The sequence below is a fragment of the Camelus ferus genome, chromosome 15, assembly GCF_009834535.1.
Source record: "Camelus ferus isolate YT-003-E chromosome 15, BCGSAC_Cfer_1.0, whole genome shotgun sequence".
Taxonomy (NCBI): Eukaryota; Metazoa; Chordata; class Mammalia; order Artiodactyla; family Camelidae; genus Camelus; species Camelus ferus.
Genome location: NC_045710.1, coordinates 27,933,308 through 27,957,300, shown reverse-complemented (window position 1 = coordinate 27,957,300; position 23,993 = coordinate 27,933,308). Strand labels below are relative to the sequence as shown.

General features: G+C 43.4%; 1 protein-coding gene across 3 annotated transcripts in view; it reads right to left on the bottom strand.

The window, feature by feature from the left end:
• Nucleotides 1-23,993, bottom strand: part of TMEM178A (transmembrane protein 178A) — a 49,246-nt gene that overhangs the window by 5,678 nt on the left and 19,575 nt on the right. For all 3 annotated transcript variants that reach the window (XM_032497390.1, XM_032497391.1, XM_032497392.1), the window contains exons 2-3: nt 7,921-8,034; nt 4,994-5,131 (exon numbers count right to left, since the gene is read on the bottom strand). In XM_032497390.1, coding sequence (XP_032353281.1) covers nt 4,994-5,131; nt 7,921-8,034 — 252 coding nt within the window. The remainder of the gene's footprint in view (nt 1-4,993; nt 5,132-7,920; nt 8,035-23,993) is intronic.

The window sequence follows — 23,993 nt, the reverse complement described above, 5'->3', positions numbered from 1 at the left end:
CCGCGTGCTGGCACCAGGGGAAAGGGTTTCCTAAGTCCCAGACTCAGTCCTGGCTATTGCGGGTAGCATCTTCAAAAGGGTGAATAATTACTGGTTCTATAGAGCTCTGTATGCAGCTACTTTTCTTATAAAATATTAAAAGGTTTTCTGCCAGTATTCTTAATTAGAAGATACCGTGATATCAGAGAATTATGGGACCGGAAGGGATATTTTCGAATCAGGACAGAAGTAAATGTATGCTGCCCTCCCAGATCATCAACCTAATTTCCTTCCCTAAAATCTTCACGGTGCCCATGGCCAGCTGATACGATATAATTAGGGTAACTCGGCCCAGTCTTCTGACCGCCCTCCTTTGATATGCTTGAAAGGCAGAAAGGGGTGGAAGTGGCTTCACCCTGGTTAGCCTGCTTGATAAATAACGTAGCTGTAACGCCCAAAGGCATAAACATTGATTTTTTTTCCCACTCCTTCAAAAGACGGTCTGCCCATCATTCTGGTCTCTTTGCAATTTCAGGAAAAAAAATGCCTCACGCTACTTTTCACACAGATTTCTCAAAAAGCTATTCCTAAGTTGCCTTCGCTAAATGACTGGGCAGGACTAATGAGACAGACAAACCTTAAAAAAAAAATCGAATACAAAATCCACACTCTGCAATTCTTAAATTCAAAAAACATCTGCTCGTTTTCTGAAAGATTGCAGCCAACTCACTGAGTGGCAAATCCTGACCTGACATGACATGAGGCTATTTATAGTCCTTATTGATCTCGCTCAGTGTGAATATTCATATGTTTTGCTACAGAAATGTTAAAGTATTTGATTTTAGACCCTGTTTGGGGTGTTAGATAACATGGACTGTATGCACTATATTACCTTTCTAAAATAAATTCCAAGATGCACCTGGCCTCAAGGGTTTCAGATATGTCTTTAAGGACCTGTAGTTTTAGGTCATAATCTATGGATAACTTAGACAATTTAATACATCTACAAAGGAGTCTTTTCTTTTTTTAATATAATATATTGAAGTAAAACAAAGGATTGCCTAACATGGGTGTTCCCCTTCCCTGAGCTTTGCTGGGACAGCCTGGGCTGGTCTCCTTCTCTGCTGCCCCAAAGGCCCTCCCCCATCAGCCGTGGTCACTCAGGGCACAGCCTGTGAAGGGGAATGGCAGTCCCCAACAAGGGAGGACCAAGCTTCTTCCAATTTTTGAGACTCCTAGTATATTAAAAGATTATTTAAACCCTACAAGGGAGACATAAAAATTGGATTTAAAAATGTTTGCATTGAATAAATGAACCCTTTAAAATATTTATGTTTATAACCTATAATAAGCCATCATGATCACAATGGCAATCTCATAGAAGGCATCACTTAAAGTTGACGGAGATATGCACTCACAGGGCCTGAAAGCAGTGTAGTCTGGGAATGGGCAGCCCCTTCCCGCTAGGTGACGAGTCTTATTCCCTCAGTCCTCTGTGGAAGCCTCTGTGATGCTGGGGGTGAAACCTCACAGGACATGAAGTCAAAGGGCTACATCTGGGGCCCTTGAGGGATGTCCTCTGGCTGAAAGACCCCTGAGAGGCCCCAGGGACTAGGACTGAGAACTGACAGTCAGCAGCCCTGCTGCTCTGCGGGAGGGTAACCAAGGGCTGTCTGTGCGCAGTAAGGCAGAAGGAGAGAGAGTGTTTTCCACTGAGCATCTTAAACTGTCACATCACTGATGATCTTCAATGAAGGTTTGGCTAATAAATTCAGGTAGAGAATGAAGATGCCGGCGCATTAGAAGAGGCTAAGTTTAGCCTCAGAAATCTGTGGGAGTGACACCGACGAGAGCTGATGAAGACACTTGTGCTTAATTAAAATACATTCTTTTAACCCTGATTTGCTCTCAACTCCGCTGCTACACAGGAAGGTCCTTCTGCTTATTTATCTCAGTCTGTGGATTAACATGGTTATTTCAGTGTTTACAAAGGGAAGGGGAAAGGAAAGGGGTTATTTGTAGTAGCAGAAATGAAACAAACCTCCCTAAATCCCACAGGAAGGGAACACAACACAGCAAATCCACTCCATGGAAGAACACGCAGCTACTAAAAGCTATTAAAAACCAAATACAGAACAACACATGGGGAATGCTTGTGGTTACGATGCTAAATGGAAGCCCAGAAAACTACATACTTTCCATGTGATGATGGCTGCAAACATTTTTTCCTTTTCTTTTTTTTTTAAATTGAACTACAGTTGATTTACAATGTTTCAGGTGTACAGCAAAATAATTCAGTTATATACATATATTCTTTTTCAGATTCTTTTCCATTATAAGTTACTACAAGATACTAAATACAGTTCCCTGTGCTATATAGTAGGTCCTTGTTGATTTCTTTTCTTTTGTTGGTTTTTTTGTTTTGTTTGAGTGTGTGTGTGTGTGTGTGTGTGTGTGTGTTTTATGAGACAAAACATTTGGGTAAGATTTGGTCCAGAATAAGGAAAAAATTTTAACAACCTAATTTTTCAGGTGGTGGGATCTAGAAATGGATTTCTCCTTTATTCCAAAAACAATGTTGTTTGGGCAATCAAAAGCAAAAAAAAAACAAAAAAAAATGTTGTGTCCATTGGTCCTTCTGGACTGGTTATCAAACTTCAGGTTTATAAGTTTGGGGTGCTTCAGGGGTGGCTGTGGTTTTTGCTACTATGGCTATTGTTCTGCTTGTTTCGCTTTTGTTTACCTAAATTGCACCGGGACTTTTGATGATAAATCCTGCTGAGCCATGAGCTAGTCCGGCCCAGACTAGCTAGTCTCTTCCTCTCTCCCTCTCTCCCTTACAGTCCGCAGATCGATCAAGAATGAGCTGAGCAGGGGAAGGTGGGACTGGCTGAAGGAACTCAGCACCTGGGTCTCCCCTGAGCCCACCCAAGACTGAACTCCCCCCTCCTCCTTTTATTTAAAACCAAACCAGCCCCTCCTCCTTCCAGGGAACACTCACTAAGCCTGGCTTTTATGGTCCTGTGATTTATTTTAATGCCAACAATTGTTTTCTGTCTAAGAGCATCCTAAATTATTCATGCATTACCCATATTAAAAGTGTCTTTAAAAACGACTCCTACTGAGGATTTCCTCTTGTCTGGCCCTCAGCAACTTTCATATTCCTGATCGGAGAGTGCGGTGTGCGGTCTTTCCAGTGAATCTGCACTTCTTTGATGTATGGGAGGACAAGAGTCAGGAAAACGGGCGCTCCACTAATAAAGGGAGGGAAGAAGGTGGGGTGGGGGGGATTGCTCATGACCATTAAGCTTAAAGAAATCCCCTGGGCAGCACAGGCCTCTCTGATTCTCTGCCAGCCTCGCCTGCTCCTTCTATAATTTGGATCTTAAATGAATCCTGTATGCGGGCACCCACCCAATGGTTGGTCTTGAGGGTACAAATCCTCCTCCAAACCTCAGGAACCAGAATGTTAGCCTCCCTGTGCTGCAGTCCTCCAGCCTCTGTGTATTCACCCAAATCTGGAGAACTTTAGCTGGTACTCTGCTGCAGCATTTCATGTGACTTCTGAATGCTCTGTGGGGATGATTACAATGACCAGCCACATTCCAGTCTGTTGCCCATGACAGTGCCATCTCATGGGCATGACAGGAGTGGACAGGATGAGAAGGAAGGGCCCCTGTCCCAGAAGTGGGTTACTGAGGCAGATGGGGTGACCAACCAGAAGGCAAGGTGCCTTCTCCCTGTCAGCCCTGAAGGACAGAGAAAATGGTTCCAGCCCGAGGGGTGCGGCCACCTCCCATCAACGTGGGTCTGAGGGAGTGACCAGGACAGTGAGAAGGGCTAGAAAACCCAGTCGTGGTAACCTGAGTAACAGAACCGCAGGGGAGCAGAAATAAGCTTACTCCAAATGGCCACCCCGCTAGAGTAATCTGACTTCTGCTACTGAGAATGCTTTGTGAAACTGTCATCTGGGCACTCACTAATCACTAACACACTGACATTCCGCGAAGGAGCAGGAGGAGAGATTTCCTCCCTGCAGCCACCTTCAGTCAGTGTCAGCCAGAGACCCAGCTCCTGACTCCTTCTCAGACAAAACTGTCCTTGACCGGCTAATCAGGAAGACCACGGTCATGTCCCCACATGCCCCGGCCAATCTCCTGCTTTAAGATCAGGTCATTCTTCTGCTTAAGACCTTCTGGTGGCTTCCATCACCCTCAGATTAAAATCCAAGCCACCGCCTGCTTCTCCACCCCATGTGATACTGTCCTTTGCTTCCCTGCTCTCTGGCCACACTGCTTGTCTTTCTGTGGCTCAAAACACATACACTGACCCATCCCTGCCTTAGGGCTGGGAGCACACCCCGCCATGTGGAATAGGGTCCCCTGTTCCAACTCCTTTACCTTCCTCACAGCTTTTATCACTTCCACTAATTATTGTTTGTGTCTCCCTACAACAGAAACGGAGGAGTATTCTGTCTGTCTTAATCCTTGTACGTCTAAGGACATAGAGCAGAGCCTGGTTCATTGTAAGCCCTCAAAAAATATCTGTGGAGGGAAATGAATGAATGTCCTGTGTGTACAAATGACCCCAACGACATCATCACTCCGAGTGGACTCTGAGTTGACTTTCAGCCCAGGGGGCTGGGCTGCGCTGAGCTAGCCCCCTCTCCCTCCTCCAGGGCTCCTGATAAGCAGTGGCCTGTGTTGGCCCAGAGTCCAGGCCAAGGCTGGGGGCACAGCACGGGACAGAAAAATCAGAGCTGGCTCATAGGGAGAGTAAACCCAAGATACTTCCATCTAACCTTGTAATGGGCCACAAGGGGGAAAATCAAGGCTGCATTTTTAACACTGTTGTTTTCTTTAAAGTCTGCGTTACCTACCAAAGCCAAACGACCCTCTGGTCGCTTTTCTCACAAGCAAAAAGTAAATGAACGGAGAGAGAACAAAGTGAAGATAGCTGCAGGCGCGGCGAACCTCCCTCTTGCGGGGAGAGGTGCAGGAGGCCTTCTGCGTACCTGTCATGAGGAAAAGGAGTCCGGCCACGTGCTGGGTCAGGCTCTCCTCCCAGAAGAAGCTGACGGTGGCCACAATGCAGCCGCAGAGCAGGACGGCGACAGCCATGCCCAGGAAGCCGGCAGTGATTCTTCTTAAATCTAATCTCAAAACACAAACATTCGCAAAAGTCAGCGGAAGAAAATTAGAGAATTTTGAAAATTAGAGAATGAAGCGCCCTGTAGACATGGCAAAAATTAGTAAGTTCCGTGAACAGACGCAGGGTCTCTGGGGCCAGGGTGATTTAGGAAATTCTCTTCCCAGGTATTTCACACAGGTAAAGATGGGGTGTTAACAAATTGAGGGGTCAACTTCTACCCTCCCTGAGTCCATGGACAAGTCCACACCCAGTAGGAAACAGACCAGAGGACCACACAAGGGTGAACTTGGGTAACAGAGAGCAAGTTACTCAGCAAACTGAGAGTGAGGAAGGTTTGCCAAATATCTTTATCATCCTTAAAAGAGCAACAGAAATGTAGGTTACCACCACTGTTGTGGCTGTAATTAATCTGATTTGGGGTGAAAAGCCTCAAAAGTGAGCTACAGTGAAATATGGTTTTACCTGCACACCCAGGATGCCAATTATTTTATTTTTCAGTTCTATTGACTCCTGTCTATTTTCAAAAGAGACATGAGAAAGTGAAGGCAATTGTAACCGAAATAGGGCCCAAGATGCATACATAAGACAGCTCTCATAAATACTGTCTCTCCTTAAACACAGGGCCTACAACCCAAGCACCCAAATACCCAGGCTAAGGAAGGACTGTTCCCACGGGCCAAGCCCCACTGTGTACCCAACCATCAAGTTTGGTTTATCACAAAAACACAACTGTGATCACTGGGCCAGGAACCCAGCCCCCGGCCCTCATCTTCAAGGCCACACCAAGAGCTGGACTGCCTACCTATTCCTGGGTACACCTCTCCTCTGACTGCCCACCCTCCTGCCATTTTATTTTTTTCTATTTCCCTTTTTGGGGAACAAAGCTAATTTTTAAAATTGTGAGCTAAATTTGTATGACCCTCCTGAAAGCAACAGATCCTAAACATAAGTCTGCCTCTGAGGCCAGTCAACAGGTCTGGGCAAGGTGGATCGTGGACATCTGGGCACACACGGAGCCCGGACCAGAGGCACACTCCACTGTGTGAGTGTGGGCTACCCTGCAAGGGTGCCGCCACCTCACTGTATGTTCCTGTGGCTCCCGGGTGACTCAGAGGTGATGGATAGAGAGGGTGGATGATGGTAGCTTCCAGTCCTGCCCTTGTCACACGTGGACCATCCCTTTCTTTTAAAGGGATTTCTCATCTCCAGCTCAGAGCATCTAAACTAAAGCAGGGCATCACAGCCTAGAAGAGGACGTGTAGACACTGCAGAGCTAGGAGTCGCGGGCACGGATCATTTAAAGGGGCTGTTTAATGTAAAGGTGTAAGTTATTTTGAGACATCTAATACGATGTAAGTTCACCACCATTATCTCACAACCTCCTAAATTCCCTATGGTTCAAGTTTTATTTTCTATGGCCATTAAAAAGCAAAAGGTTCAGACATAACCCACGTGGGATGTGCATTAGTACCAGACATGTTAAGCTCATCTGGTAAACACAGTACAGATCACCACGTGTAACTTTCTTGGAAAGAGCCATGTATGAAACTGTAAGAAGCATCTCTCTCTGAGAACTTCAAAGAGGATTAAGAGAATGCTCAGTGCTGTCTTGCTGGGCAGGAACAGGGTACAAACTCTTAAAGAGATACGGTTCTTTTTCAGGACCCTGTGATGATCTTCTCTCACCTGACTAAAACCAGTGATTATGTGGCTTTTGGACCGATGATTAAGGCAACGAATGCCAAACATGCTCATAAAGAATTAAGACATAAGAGCACTGAGATGAGGTTCTAACTAAGATCTGCCAAGAAATGATCGTTAAGATCAGCCAGCAAGAAAGAATGTTCAGGAAGTTATACTCTTAAGAAATAAGCCACATTTTAGCCAATGACTTTCCACGTCCTAAATTAGAAATAATATTTCTAAAATTACACCACTGCTGTGGCAGTATCTTAAGAGCTCCCATTTACGTGTTTGAGATTCAAAATAGAGCCCTTTGATCTGCAGAGAGATTTACTTACAAAATGATTCTCTGCTTGGTTTCGCATAGTGACTTTGGTCACCAAACAAGATTGCTGACATCCTTGCTGCTTATTTCACTGGAAGATGACAATGTCCATTAGGGTAAACACTAAAAAGAATTAAGCCTGGTTTTTTTTCTTCTCTCTTGAATTATCTATCTCTAGGCGGCATATGAATCAACCGTTTTCAGGTAAATATCCACCCTCTTGGGTGTCACCTTTCATGTTCCTTTCTAGAGTTTCACATCTTCCTGACAGTGAAAAAGATAGTTCCTGCCATTGGGACATGGAAGTAACAGACACCCTCTGAGAAAATTACAACATACACTCATAAAGGTATCTTAGCAGAAATACCGAGGTCTGAGATAGACACAGTCACTAAAATGAATCTTGGATAAACAAAACAAAAATAAGAGCACCTGAGGTATAATCTCCATGGTTCACTAAGACAAGTGCCAAGTCACATCCTTGCAGCACATGGCTTGCTAGAGAAAAGGCTCCGGAGGTGGCCTGTGTACCTACTGATGCCACCGAGACAGATACGCTCGCTGCCCTGTCTCACAAAGCCCCACGTTTGATCTGTAAACAATTGCTGACCACAGCTCAGTGAAATGACTCTGTGAGTCTCTGACCAGGTCGGATGGGGTCCCCGGAGGCCCACGTATGGTCAGCACAGCATCTTTCAGTCCAACCCTGAGAGGGCGGGTGGGAACACTTTTTGTTCAGAAAGACACCGTTTCCTCTCCAACTGTTTCCCAGAAATACTCACGAAGCAGGTGCCATTCATCTTGCTGTATTGTCTTGGTCAAGTTGAAAGGAATGTTCCGTAAGCGGATCGGCTGAGAAAAGTGGTACTTGATAGCTGTACATCGCTGTGCGATACCTGGAAGGAAATAAGAAATGTGACTTAATAGTCTGTGCATTTGTAACAGAACTCTGGAAACTGAAGGCAGGATAACGCATCCTGAGGGGGGAGGGGTTACTCATCTCTCTATTTCTCACATGAATAGAGGCAAATCAGAGCAGTAGATACCCAAAATATGCAATAATTTTTTAAAATTACGCTTCATTTTTGAATGTATTAAATGGGATCAAGATCTAAACTCCCCTAATTGTTTCTTCAACATTGAACTTGTATTAACTAAACACAAAACTCCTCAAGGAGAAAATGGCCTAAAAGTATACAGATGGTTGGAAGAGATTAGCTTAGAATTTTAAGTTAACACAGATAAATTTCATACATCTGAACTGGATCCAACATCAAACTCTCAAGTGGATTGAATCAAAAAGCTCATTAGGAAGTGTGTTATTTGGAAACCAGGAGACGTTTTTCCAAAAAAGACATCTTCCACACGGTGGATGAAGTGGTGATGAGGTCTGTGGAGAACCCACGAGAGCCTAACTAACCCTAGAGCAGCCGATGTAATTCCTTAATACAAAGTTTACTGCCCTGAATTCTAGGTCATAAGAGAAAGGGAAATATTGAAAGCAGAAAGGAGAAAGAAATTTTCCCCTCCCTTTTCTGGTTGTATGCACAATATTTTGAAACGGGCAAGTGTACCCACTGTTTTCTCTGGTATCTTCTCCTACCCTCCCTCCCAACCCATGCTTTTATTGCATAAATTAACACAGGCTTATTTTTCCCCTAAAGTCTTCTAAATCCCCTGAAAGTATCTATCCTCCCTTCGAATTAAAACAAAACAAAACATCCTTCTTTCATTGTAAGTCATCTTGGTCAGTTTGTATAAATGCAATCTGATTAATTTTTAAAGAGCGGTGAGTTAAAGTTAATCCTTTAACTCCAGCAGCTGTTAAAAAATATCCTTGTGGATGCAAATAAGTCTCTAATTGGTGGAATTCAAGGAAATGTAATAATACAGTGAAATTTTTTAAAAATCAGGCATTGAAAGGGGGAGATTAATATTTGAGCACCGTTTACATCATGAGCCAGTTAGTCCCTTATGTGAAGGCATCTACAGGATCATCTTCCCTGAACTGTCTCAGTCAGCAGTGTGCATAAGAATCACCTGGGGAGCTAAACATATAGCCTCCTGGACCCCACCCAAGATATTCTCAATCAAAAGTTTCAGAATGGAGGCAGGAACCTGAAATTTAACGAACATCCCAAGTTAAGATGCAGGCAGCTTTATAAACACTACCCAAGACTAACTCTGCTTTGTGGAAGCTTTTTTTTTTTTTTTCCTATGAAACCACAGATTCTCTAAAAGCTCAAAGCTCTTTTATTTTTCTGTTTCTTCAACTTGGGTCCATGGCAGTGGTTGTGAGGTCTAAGGCATATAAGTCAGTGCTGACATATAAGTTATGTGTTTAAAAGTCAGAAAAAGCCTGTGCTTACAAAGAGCAAATGATCTGGTATGAGAATAACAACAGATAACAGACTGCAAATGTCTTAACAGCTTACATTTGTATTTTTCCAAACTATCATTCCACTTGATACTCTTCCTCGGCTAACCTTGAGGCTCCATGTAAGCAGGAAGTGAAGGCTAAAGCAGGGTTGAACACATGCCCCCAACACACATACAGAGCTTGGAGGCAAAGACTGGGAATTTATTGGTTCCAGGCAGTTAAGGACACTTCTGACCAATCATTCACTTCCCACTAAGATAGCCAAGCAGAAACTTCAGGGCCCACATATGACAAAGGATACAGACTTTATAGAATTTGTTTAGAAGAGTCATCAAAGAAACAAACAGCAGCAACAGAAAAGCAATAGCAAACCTTGGAGAAAAGGAAGAATCTAACTTCCAGAGTTGTTACATTATATGATTTTATATGCCCAGTTTTCAATAAAAAAGTACAAAACATACACAGAAAAAGGAACATATGGCTCACACATGGGGGAAAAAAAAAAGCCAGTCAATAGAAGCTGTCACTAAGGAAGACCAAACACTGGATTTACCCTACAAAGACCTTAAATCAGCTGTTTTAAATATGTTCAAAGAATTAAAGGAACTAAACGTAGCCAAGGAACTAAAGGGAAGTATGAGAATGATGTCTCACCAAATAGAGAATATCAGTAAAGTGCCAGAAAGTATGAAAAGAAAAAGAAAAGAAAAGAAATTATGAAGTTGAAAAGTACAATAACAAATTTTAAAAAAATTATTAGAGGGTCTCAAAAGAATTTTAAACAGGCAGAAGAAAGAATCAGAAAACTTAAAGACAGATCAATTGAGATTATCTCATCTCAGGAAAATAAGGAAAAAGAATAAAGAAAATGAACGGAGCCTCAAAGAGTGACTAGACACCATCCATCATACCAAAATAAGTATAATGGGAGTCCTGGAAAGGAGGAGAGAGAGAAGATAAAAAGAATATTTGAAGAAGTAATTGTCAAAAAATTCCCAAATTTGATGAAAAACATGAATTGGCCCATCTAAGAAGTCTGATAAACTACAAATAGGATAAACTCACAGAGATCCATACCCAGACACATCATCATCAAACTGTTGAAAGTCAAAGATAGAGAATCTTGAAAACAGCCAGAAAAAAGGAATGTATCATGTATAAGGGTTCCTCAAAAGATTAGAAGCTTATTTCTCATCAGGAAACGTGGAGACCAGAGGGAGTGGGATGACATATTCAAAGCACTGAAAGATTATAAACCAAGAATTCTATATGCAGAAAGTTATCCTTCAGAAATGAAGGAAAAATGAAGATATTTCCAGTTAAATAAAAACTGAGAGAATTTGTTACTTGCAGACTTTCCCTACAAGAAATACTAAAGGGAGTCCTTCAGGATGAAATGAAAGGACAGTAATTGAATCCGTATTAAGAAATGAAGAACAGTTGTAATATTACAACACGGGTAAACATAAATGGAATTACAGTAAGTGTAAACAGACAAGCACCCCAGTCAAAAGCAGAGATTGGCATTACAGATAAAATAACATGATCCAACTCTATGATGTCCACTAGAGACACATTTTTGATTCAAAGACACAAGTAGGTTGGAAGTAAAAGGATGGGAAAAGATATACCATGCAAACAGGCACCAAAAGAGAGTTGGAATGGCTATCTGATAGCAGACAAAATAAGATTTAAGACAAAAACTGTTACTAGAGGCAAAGAAAAACATTTGATAATGATAAGAGAGTCAATCAACTAAGAAGATATAACAACTATAAACATATATCCACCTACCTACAGAGCCCCAGAACACTTGGAAAAAATGATAAAATTGAAGAGAGAAATAGACAATTCAACAATAATAGTTGGAGACGTCAGTTCTCCACTTTCAGTAATGGGCAAACAACTAGACAGAAGGTCAACAAGGAAACAGAATACTTGAGCAACACGATAAACCAACTAGACAAAGCAGACGCCTACAGACACCCCACCCAACAGCAGAATACACATTCTGTTCAAGTGCACACGGAACACTCTCCAGGGTAGACCATCTGTTAGGTGATAAAACACATCTCAATACATTTAAAAGAAAGCCATACAAAAGATGTTCTCTGACCACAATAGAGTGAAATTAGAAATCGATAACAAAAGGAAATTTTGGAAATTCAGAAATCTGTGGAAATTAAGTAACACACTTCTAAACAACCAATGAGTCAAAAAAGAGACCACAAGGGAAATGTAAGAAATTGAGATTAATGAAAACAAAAACACAATATATCAAAATTTATGGGATCGAACCAAAGCATTGCTTGGAGGGAAATTTTATAGCTGTAAATGCCTACATTAAAGGAGAAGGTCTCAAATCAATAGCCTGACTTTCCACCTGAAGAAACTAGAAAAAGAAGAACTAACTAAACACAAAGCAGGAGACAGATTACATAATTAGAATGGAAATAATGTAGAGAATAGAAAAATAGGGAAAATAAAAACAAAAATAGGTTCTTTGAGAAGACTAAATTGACAAATCCTTATCTAGATCATTTAAGATGAAAAGAGAGAAGGATCAAGTCACTAAAATCAGGAATGAAACAAAAGACATTACTAACAATCTTACAGAAATAAAAAGTGGTATTAAGAGAATCCTGCGAAAAAATTATATGCCAACAAATTAGATAATGGATATTAAATGAGAAATTCCTAGAAAGATACAAACTACCAAGACTGATTCAAGAAGAAATAGAACATCTGAATAGATCTACATCAAGTAAAGAGATTGCGTAAAAGTAAAAGAACTTCCCACAAAGAGAAGTCCAGATGGCTTCATTAGTGAATTTTACCAAATGTTTAAAGATGAATTAACGTTTCATAAAAGTGTCAAAAAAAAAAAAAGAGGAGGAAGTAATTCTCACATCATTGTATGAGGCCAGTATTGCCCTGATACAAAAAAAAAAAAGGGCATCACAAGAAAAGAATATCACAAAATAGTTCTTATGGGTATGTATTCAAAAGTCCCCAGGAAAGTATTAGCAAACTAAATTCAGAAACATATAAAAAAGATTGTACATCACAACCAAATGAAATTTATGCCAGGAATGTAGATTGTTTCAACAAATGAAGGTGAATTAATGTAATACACCATATCAACAGAATAAAGCATAGAAACTACAAAATCATCTCACAAATACAAAAAAAAAAAAAAGCATTTGACAAAATTCTTTTAATACTCACCAAAATCCCCTAAGGGCTAGATATAAAATATGTATTATTAGCTCCATTAGGTAGGCAGAGAAATCTGAAGCTCAGAGAGGTTAAGTAACTAGCCCCAGGCCACAGTGCAAAGTAATAACCAAGCTTTAACATACATGCTGTTACCCAAACTTCATATAATGCTCACTCAGCAAAGCTAGAAATCGTTAATCTTTTAGAAATGCATCTTAATTCTGTGGGTAGTGAGAAGTATAGTTATTAAATGAACTGTCAGTTTGAAGTGAAAAACAAATTTTTCAGTTTAGTACAAATGTATGCTCTTTTGGAAACAAAGCTGATACCTGACTGAGGCTCCTGTCTGTGTATTACCCATGCCTTTCAGCATGTGTTATTTGGAGACTGGATGGGCTCCATGGCTGACTCAGTGGCTTCATCCGACCTGCGTCTCCTGGAAGCTGTGTAATGCTAGAGGAGAGGAATGCACTGAGGAGAAACTGTTCTCTCAGACTCAGAGGGGCTGGCCTTAGGCCAATTCCTGCGCTAGGGAAGCGTGTGGTCCCTTTTACATCATTGCAAATATTCTCAGAGCCCATCTCCTCCTCTGCCCCTTGCTGGGAACAGGCATGATCCCAGCGGGCAGACAGAGTAGCAGAAAGGAGGCAGGCAGCCAGCCAGTGCTCTCCCGCTCCCCCAGGGGAGTCCCGCACGTGCCAGGAATGAGGTAAGCAGTGCATGCATCACCAAATTACCTTTCCTTCCCCAGCAGGCTAAATTTAAACTGCCAAGAACTCTGAAATGAGATGAGAAAGGAGGTAGGGAGAGTGACAAGGTCTGGACTGGAGAGTAACAAGCAGTACCCAAAGATCCCAAAGAGGGAGTCTTGTGATGAACTCAGAGCATCTCCCTGGAGTTTGCAAGAAAATCCTCTATGGCCCTGGTGCTCCATTCCCTCGGAAGATGACTAGAGAAAGATGAAGTAAAGGACAGATCAGCAGTTGTGTCAGAGGCCTGCCATTAGCAGATTTATTTTCTTATTCTTGAACACTTGTTCCACTGTCATAGCAGAAAGTCAAGTAGATCCAAAGAGGAAAGTATATTATTAAGCTTTGGCTGCCTACAGCACTCGTGTAAAATTGACAAAATGAAACCTGACCAAAAAAAATCACACAGGAAGAGACCTGGAGTTTCTTGGTGGCTTGCCAAAGACAAATTAGGTCCTTTTCGTAAAAAGATAAGCATCCATAAATCCACAAATGGTGGTAAAGACAGAAGTTCCGTGCGAAATTATGTTAAAAAGTGATACTAGGCAAATCCACAAGGAGGCATTAGATTCAAATTTTTTCAAAGCCGTGCATGCAAACTTTGATATTAACTGGCTTTCCGGGTTTTGAGAGCAATGAATCTGGCTCTCTGCAAAGGAACACAAAAAGCATGAGCTCATAGCACCAGATGGCATCACACAATGGGGGGAAGAGACACGCGGGGGGTTGAAAAGAACAAGTTGTGGTCTATTTTTAGTGATTAATTAGCTTCTTAAAGGGCCAAGGAGAGCCACTTTAATAATGCCATAAAGCATAGAAGAAGATATATAAATATGCTGCACAAGGGTGAAAAATGGGGCTTATGAGCTGGCGAATTTCTGTTGTTTCTGCTGGTTGCAGAAATAAATCAAATTCCAAGCTAAGTTACAGAAACCCACACTCTAGGTTAAATGAGGAAGAAAAGTGAAAAAAAGCAGAAGATGTTGTAAAAAGTCATTAGGGTCAACCAATGAAGAGGCAGTTGCAGTCAGCCAGACTTGGATTTGAATCTCAGCTGTGTGACTTCTAGCAAATTACTTAACCTCTCTGAGCCTGGGTTCCCTCATCTGTAAGAGAGGGAATAAAGACAGACATAGGGTTATGGTGAGGGCTGAAAGAGACGTAGCATAGGATGTGGCCCACTCTAAGCACTCTACAAATGTCAGCATTCAATTACGAGTTATCTCATGGCATCTGTCCACGTTCACCAACAGAACCATTGCCACACTCTAGGAGTCTGTCCCCTAAATGAGTATCGCAGAGCAACTCAAGTGCACATAGAGATAAAGAGACACATGAAAGAACTGCCTGAACAATGGTCTAACTAGTGGCTCTTGTGTTTCCTCTCCACTCTCAGCACCTCTCAGAAGACCATAAAGAGTCCATTTCACTCCTAAACGGCAGGCTAACTGGCCTCCTGGCCAACTACCTCTCCACCCTCCATCCCACCCTGGCACCACTCAGATCAATCTGCTGTGTGAAGATCTGGGGCCGCTGCAGCCTCGGTTGCCCATCTGTAATGTAGAGCATGAAAACCTTTCAGATTTTTGCTCTATCCACCTGTCTTTTACAGTATCATGAACTTAAAAGGTTTCTTTATATTGATAACTGTAAGTGGAACACAGTTTTACTTGCCGTAATGTAACTATGTATTTATTTTATAATTATGTATTTATTTAAAAATAAAGCATCTGAACCATAGTAAGTGCTACGTAATTAATTGTTGAGTAGCTTTAATGCTGTGCAAATGTACCAACTTCCACACTTAGGCAAACAAATGAGAAATCTCTGGTGGTCCCTGAGAGCAACAAACCTGGGGTTTTCATCATCCAGCTGTCTTGCCCCATCCAAGAACATACCATCAACTTCCCCCTGAATCAAGCCCAGGTTATGGACCTTCATCATCTATCTCTGTCCCCGACTCACTCACACTTACCGGTGACTGGTCCGCAGGTGCTACCCCCACCCCGCCCAGATGTGTCCCCTGGCAGTGTCGTGCCCATTTCCCCTATATCTACAGCCTTCACCCGATGACAGTCCAAAACCTACTCAGCCCTCCAGGCCCACAGCCTTCATTCAAAACGTCTTCCCTGAAGACTGCAGCCCACGCAGCTCCCTCTCTTCTCTGGCTTTATTTTGATGTTACAGGCAGAGCCACACAATCTGGCTCTAATTACTGTCTTTGTTATTTCCGAACAGATCAGAAAGTCTGCCTCCCTCTGGACGTCCCAAGTTCCTTAAGAGCCGAGGCTGTGACTTTTTTCTAGGTCCACGACATTTAAAAAGTTGCTTACAGTGGCTGATGACTACGGTATAACTGACGCTCAGCTTCTCCAGCAGGTGAAGGGGTCCGTGAACAGTCTGCATTTCGAAGGCAACCTGGGATTCCATAACTGGCCCATGGCAGAGAAATGAAGAAGTCTTTCCCCACAAGCTCTGCCTGCACACACCTCAGTTTCAAGAGGAAAGACCAACTGTGGGGTCACAGGGCAGGCTGGCTGCCACGTTCCCGTCCAAAAGATTTAATTTCAGAGGGAATCGGGTGCTCAACAGACAAAAGAAAAGGTTTTCCTCATCACCTCCATGAATGAGTATGAATAGCCCTCACTTAGATAAATAAACCAAGGACAGTAGCTTAAAGCTGATGTTTAAGCCCCAAATGACCAAAACCAGGGCTGAAGGGCAAACCCATCATGAAGGAGAGAGATATAAAATCAGTAGATCTAGCGTGGCACTGTCCAGCAGAAACAGAATCCAAGTCACATACACACACATATGTATAATTTTAAATTTTCTAACAGTCATACTACAAAAATAAACAAGTGACATTAAGTTTGATATATTTTAATTTAACATGCAATCAATATTTTGAAAATTATTCATGAGGTATTTTACACACTTTTTTCACACCAAGTCTTTGAAACCTTGTGTCTATTTTCCTCTTAACACATCTCCTTTCAGACAAGCCTCATTTCAAGTACTCAGTAGTCTCACATGGCTGGTGGCTGCTGTACTGGAGGGAGGAGATTTCCAGATGAAGGTGAGTAAGACTCCAATTAAAGCAAAAGCAAGTGCCTGAAAGGTGTGAACGTTATTCTTTCCTTAGATTCTTTCTCCACAACATACTAGCTTGTTCAGCTATAGCTACTTATTTCTAACGGAGAATCAACTTTTTAGAAGCATGGGATTATATCTGTGTTCACTCTATATTCTCTTTGGAGCAAGACAGCCTGGATTTGCATTCTGGCTTCATCACTCACTAGCTGTGTGCCCTTGGCCAGTTACTTAACCTCTCTGGGCATCAGCTTCTTCAGCTGTAATAATAGACAGTGATAGTCTATCTCACAGGAGGATTAAACATATAATACTTACATAACATAAATATTTGTATAATACTATTAGTGCAAACTTCCATAATCATCATCATCATCATCATCATTATTATAACTACTACTACTTTTACTGTTACTATTTTATTTACCTGACAAACCTAGACAACTGGACTATTCCTTAAAGGCAAGACTCAGGTGAGTTCCTTTAACTGTAAATACATCATCTCTAGGGTCCAAAGAGGGAGGGTTCAGGCCAAGCCTGATAGGTTCAACCTCTTGCAGAGATTCTGAACATCAGCTTAAAAGAAAATAGTGACAGTAGAGAAAACAAGAAATAACACTGTTCAAACAGGTCTGATCCTGTACAAAGGTGGAAACTGTCATTCGGTTAGCATAGTGGATGATGACTGGTTTGCTGAATTAAAATTTAAATTTCCTTTAATTTAGTTATTTTGCTGGGTCTACAATAAAAAGTAATAAAATATGTAAAACTTGAAAACCAAAGATTCTCAGTTTCTCAGAACCATCACGGCATACATCAGTGACTTAGCTGGTGGGTTGGGGATTTACGATTAGAAGCTAAAGAGAGGATGTGATTTTATGTGGCTTATGGAGGATTTCAGCCCAGCTGGCTGGGCAGTCTCCCTCCCCCTCTCACTTTCTCTCCCTGTTTCATCTTCTTTCCTTTACCTGCTCTCTCTAGCAGGAGACAGGAGAACCACAAAGGGGAGACAGGTCCTGTTCCTTTTCTCCATCTCAGAGTTGCCAGCGTGGGAAAGGGGGATGTGATGATGCCACTGGAGAGAAGGCAGACTCATCAGGAACCAGCGCTGCATCCCACGCCTTGTTCCCTGAGCCCCGTCTCATGTGAAGCCAAACACAGCCACCGCCTCAGTGGGGGCAGGGCCGCCACGCACTGTGGTAGCTTCCCTCCCACAGGGGATCCCGTGTTACAGGGACAGGCCAACAGTCACTTCTAGTTACTCTTGCCCTAGTCACAACATGCCGACCTCAGAGAGATCGATACAGTCTGGACAAAAGCTGTCTTGTAGTACACGGGTCTAAAGCCGTTGTTAACACGCACCTTAAGTTAAAATCTCCTGGATTCAGGAAGGCACCCAAACAGTCAGTGCAGGAAGCAAACTGAAGCTTTCTTCCCTCGCCAATCTCCACGACCTTTTCACTTAGTGTGAGCATCGATGAATATAATGTATTTATTTAATCAGAAGGTTAAACCTCTGTACTCCAAGTATTGGGAGAAACTTGGGAATATGGGTTTTTTCCTGCGTCTAATATGCGTGTGTAAGAAGCAGCATACAAGAATGCAAACTAGAATATTGGCTTTGGAGCAAGCTGTGTGACTGAGAACAGTACCCTGCACCATTCTGACCCTCCATTTCCTCACTTGTAAAATGGTAGTAATACAATCTCAGAATTGTCATGAGGGTCGAATGAGATAACAAAGTGTCCTAACCATGCCTAGCCCACAGTTGAAGTTAAATAAAGGGCAGTGTCCATCCACTCGCTCTCCTCCCACCCACTTAATAAGCCAGACCAGGAAAGTGTGAATCCTGACCTGAGGGACTACAATACTTGTAATTTCACCCTTGTCTCCAGTACTTGGGAAGAAAATTATTGGCCTAGGATCAATCACTACCTTTTGCCCTCAAAAGTCAACCATCTCCTCATTTATTCTTTCTTTCATCTGTTCATTTGTTCAACAAACATTTATTTAGCAAGTGTCTTTTAGATGGAGGACCTACTTTCTGAGTCTAGAATACAGTTCCACAAAAACTGAAAACTAACAACAAAATGAAACTAAACCATAACTCTGAAGTGGGGGAGGAAGGAGAAGGGAGGGATGGAGGGAGAGAGAGAGAGACACAGGGAAAGAGAGAACTCCCGCCTGCTACATGATGACCTATAAATACTGATGGCTTTAGCAGTTTCCCAACTACTCAGAAAAGAGCAACTTACTGGAGAAAGGCTGCCCATTTTAGAGTGGGCTGGCAGTGTCTGGGGGCAAATTATCCTTAAAAGCAGTGCACTCTTGGCCCCTTGCAGGTGCCTTGATAGAATCTTTCAAACTGATCTACACTTTCAAAAGTACGTGTCCTTCCTGAACATGAGTCCTGGACCAAGCTGAATTCACTAATTCCCACTGCACAGGGAGAGGAAGAAAGCAACGCTTGGTGGGGCTCATTTATGAAAATTCAGACAAGGGCAACAGCTCTGCTCAGACTGTGAAAAAACATAAACATATTCGCTCTCATGAGCAATGTTCTCATGTCCCCTTCACCAGATGGGCTGCTGGATTTACGACGGGATGTGTCACAGAGACACATCAAGATAAATGGAAACCAGGAGCCCCTGGAAAGCCAGCTTCAGGATCTAAGAAGAGAGCCTTTTTTGTTGCTGGCTAGCTCAGTGATGGAGTTGTACTCCCAGGTTCTGACAGATGATTGAAATCAATTTCAAAAAACACTATAAGCTGTTTTTAAACAATATTTTCAACAGTTTCTAAGTAATGATCAAGGCTAAGGATGATTAAGCAAAACTGCCCAGTCTGAACGTCACTTCCTTTTACCTCTTCAGCTCACCCTCTCCTAATCAGGTGGCCTGGTAGGTACCAGAGACAAGAAACAAAGGAGCCATAAAATCTCCAATTTGGATGCATTATCAAGGATTCACTCCAACAGGAGCTGGGGATGGCGCTCACCGCCTTCCGGTGGCAAGAACCTTATGGCAGAAGAAGCCAAATCTCAAAGCACTGGCAGCCACGGCAGGAAGATGACAGTCGGGGCAGGGTCCTCTGTCTTTGGCAGCCTTTACCACTATTTCCCATGTGTTTCCCAGCTCCTCCAACAGCTCCACAGGCATTTCTAAATCACGGCATGAATGTGCAGCCAGAGAAGCATACTTCCGAGACCACCCGAACTGCTTCAGTAGTTACAGGGAAATGATAACCACACTTTTATTTATTATATAGCCGTGATGTGGTATTCAAAGTGCCTTCTCACGCATCCTTGTACGTTCCATGAGGCAGATAGCCTGTGCCTTTTACTTGCCTACGGCCACATAACTAAATAGCAATGATAATTTACCTAGGGCTTGCTATGTGCCAGTGGAGAGCTTTACCCACATTTTCCCCATGAGCTAGGTTCTGTTTGACAGAGGAAGAAACTGAGGCTCAGAGAGGTTAAATAATCTTCCTGAAGTCCCAAAGCCAACAAGTGACAGAGCTGGCACTGAATCTGCATCTGCTTCCAAAATCAGTCCTTAGGTATCTTCACAGACTTGGTCAGAGGAGAATCTCCATGACTACATCTGATCACGCCTAATTAGACCTCTTAAGTGGACAAGGACAGAGCAGGCAGGCACAGACTGACAGGTGGCATTGCTTTTATCATAATATTAATTTGGGTATCTCCATCCCCTTTGCTTTCACACTGCCCTCTACCTGCAAGGAAGCAGAAACAAAGGCTGGAGGAAATCACTGTCCAAACCTCTGCAGGCAAAGATTTCTTTACCTGCTTGCCGAGGTTTCCTGGTGCCTAAAACAGAGGAAAAACAGAAGGGGCACAGGAGTGGCTAGGGGAGAAAGGGGAAGGCACGGGGAAGATGGGAGGGGAAGGAGGGCCATTCAGGGCAGAGATTCCACCCTGGCACCCCAGACACACACAGACCTCAGATGGGGGAGGGGTTTCAGTACTTGAAGTGAGGATGGGCAGGGGAAACTGCTTCTCAGTCCAGAGGAACTGCCACCTCCAGGGACCTCTCTGTGTGCGAGGAAATGAGGGCCCGCCCCCCAGCTGCACACTCTAAACTGAAGTCACCATCCCTCCTCCCACCAGAACTACCCACCTACCCACCTAGTTCAGGCAGTCAAAATAACTGGGCAGGGGTTGAGCCTGAAACAGAAAGGTCCTTCTGGCCCAGTTCCAATGACAGCGTGAAGGAGAGCTGTAATTCTTTCTGTTTTCCAACAGCGCTTATCACATCTAGTCCTCACAAGTCCTTGTCTGAGGACGAGGACAGGACCAAATAACTTGCACACAGTCCAGAGCTGTACCTTATTTACTACTGTTCTCACTGTACCTGCTGACACACGCGCACGCAAGCGCGCACACACACACACTCGCTGCCACATTTCATGCCCACATCTCATCCAAACATGCCCACAAAATGTTTCCAGCCCTAATTTTACATCAAGCAGCAAGAATGATGTACACAACCGGGCAGGGGGAAGAAAAAGAGCCAAAAAGTGCCAACAGGCAGTTCTGCAGAGCATCACTTCAATCAGCTATTTGAGGATATGATGTTAAGAACCCGGCGAGGAGGCAGAGCTTATCAGAATCACAAAAATGAAAGGTTAACACCCAGCCCCCTTCATCCAGTCGGGTCAGCAGCCAGGCAATGAGCCTCTCGTTTGCTCCCTGCCCAGCCTCCCAGCCCTGGGCTGGGCAAGGCCTCTCATTCAGCTGCCGGCTCAGCCCAGAACTAGAGCCCATTAGCATTCCTATCACTCCCCGCAACCCAAGGGGAACAACTTCCAGCTGCCTTGTACTTAAGCATCACCCTCGGCACCATAAGCCTGAGCCTGTGCATAACTGACAAGGAATATGTTGATAAGGAGTGAGACTGTTCCAAGCTTCTGAAGGATAACTACGTAATTAAAAGAAAAACCTAATTTAAGAAAATTTGGAAGAAATGTTTTAAAACTCTCTGGCAACATCCTTTATGGATTATTCTCCTCTACAGAGACTTCGGTTTTGCCTTCATTTGGTTTTCAAAGCCTGGGGCTAGATAGCCAGTGTCCCAAGGCATCCACAGTCCTCAGCCCCCTCTGGGGGTCACTTTAAAAGCCCTGGACTAGAAGAAAGGCCACCTCCGTTGCCCCCAGGCTCAGAAGTACCTGAGATTTCTTAGGTTTGAGCACCTGGTGATGTCTTGCTCAGGATTTAACACACTGCTCTCTGAGGACTCTGGCATCCTGGCCAGCAGCTGCCCCTGCTTTTCTAGGGCAATGCAAAAGGACTCAGAGAACACCATTAATTCCCAGGAGCACCGATGAGCAGAGATAAATTCAGCCCCCGCAGCGCTCCCTGCTTCTGGCTGCACCACTTCAATGCCTGGCTGGGTTAAGACTGTGCAACCAGCCAGCCAGCTGCCAAAATGCACCGTGAGACACGCAGACAAACACACAGGGCCCCACTACCACACACCCGGAGGTGCACCACCTCCCAACGGACAACCTGGGCCAGCATTTCTTCATTCCACACGGTGCCCCCCTTTCCTCCAGGCTGGCTTAACACTACATTATGGCCCTGCCACCTGCTACCTTTATGAAAATCTCTTATTTAAAATGAGGCTGATAATGCTGATTTCACAGGCTATTCCAAGGACTATAGGAGATCAGGCACTTTTGATGCACGATCACCTTTAATCCATGCCTCCTACACTGCCCCACATGGTGACATCGAACTGAATCGGTCTTACCTTGCTCGATTTATTGAGGAGCTTGTCTCATCTCAGCTACTGGATTTTGTGACTTTTCCCCAATGCAATCCTATCTATAAACTAAAAATGAACACAAGTCCTATTCTCCAAGAGCTTAAAGTCTAGAGAGTGACAGTGGCATTATTGAAATAATAGCACAAATAGATGCAAAATTACAACTCTGACATTAAGGAGAAGCACGCAGTGCTCGGAGACCATGGAAGAGGGTGCCTGAGCGCTGAGGGAAAGGCAGAGCCTCAGTCCAGGAAGGCTGAGGTCCCAAGAACGAGCAGGATCATCCTCATGGAGAAGTGGTCAGGAACAAAGACTTGGACGAGGCAGGCCTGTGAGACTGGGGAGGGGTGTCAGGGAAGATGGCGCTAGAGAGGAGAGAGGGGCTAGATCATGGCGGATCGAGATGGTCTCTGTCATGAACCTCCGTGGAAGCCACCACAGACTGTGCATAACCAGAATCAATGGCATGATCAGAATTGACTTTTTAAAGCAAACCAACCAAAACACACTTCCCTCTTGCCCTAGCGTGAAGAATGGACTGGAGTGGGGGGTGGACGGGCAGAGTCATTTGAGTGACGGAAATACAAGCAGGTTGCTACAGAACTGCCCAGAGAAACCGGTTCCTGATGGCAGGGTGGTGGGTGGGCAGTGACTCTCTCCTGGAGTGAATTTTAAAAAGGAGCCAGTCAGCCAGGTCACAGGGGCGGTAGGCATCAGAGGCAGGAATGGGTATTCCAGACAGAAGAACAGCCAAAGGCAAGGTGAGAGGTAAGGAGCATTTACAGGGACTGACGGACAGCAGGTTCAGTACCGCTGGAGCAGAAAGTGTGAGATGGAGCGTGATGAGAAATAGAGAGCTGAGAGGGAAGGTTGGCAGAGACCAGTCAGGGAGAGCTCCTGCTTGCACACTGCACAGCCTCCTCCAGCAAGTTATCAGGAGCCACAGAAGGGTTTAAGCAGGGCAGTGATAGGATCAAGTTTTATTTCCCAGAGATGATTTTGTCAGGTGGGCAAAAAAAAAAACGGGATATGAGGCAAGACAGGAGTCAGAAAGATTAGCTAACTAGAAGGCTATGCATCCCCTGGTTAAAATACTCTGCAGATATCAAAAATGACTAAAATTGGAAGCTTCTTGTGGCTTCATGCCGGATATAAAGCAATATATATCGTATTCTCGCAAATATGTCTTTGTGTATATATTTGCATAAAGACTGGATGAAGAGAAATCAGACTTTTTAAACAGGATTATATACACGGTTACAGTTGATTTTTGTTTTCTTCTTGGCTGTTTTCTGCATTTTCTGTAACGAGCGTGTGTTTAGGAACGTTTATAATTAGAAAGAAACAAAGATGTAAACTACATCGAGGCAGTGTGAATGGTCCTATCAAACGGACAGCAACAATTTACATTTCACTAGTGCCTGATATTTAGTGACCCTAAATCTTAAGCCTCAAGATAAATATCATTCTCTCTGGGTTCACTGAGAGGAAAATGAAAAACAGGGACGCAAGATGATTCATTTAACATGACACAAAGGGCTAGAGGCAGAAGCAGACAGGAACTAGGCAGATGCCTGTACTCTTGAGCTGGTCCAATCCTTTTTGCTGAGATATTATTTGAA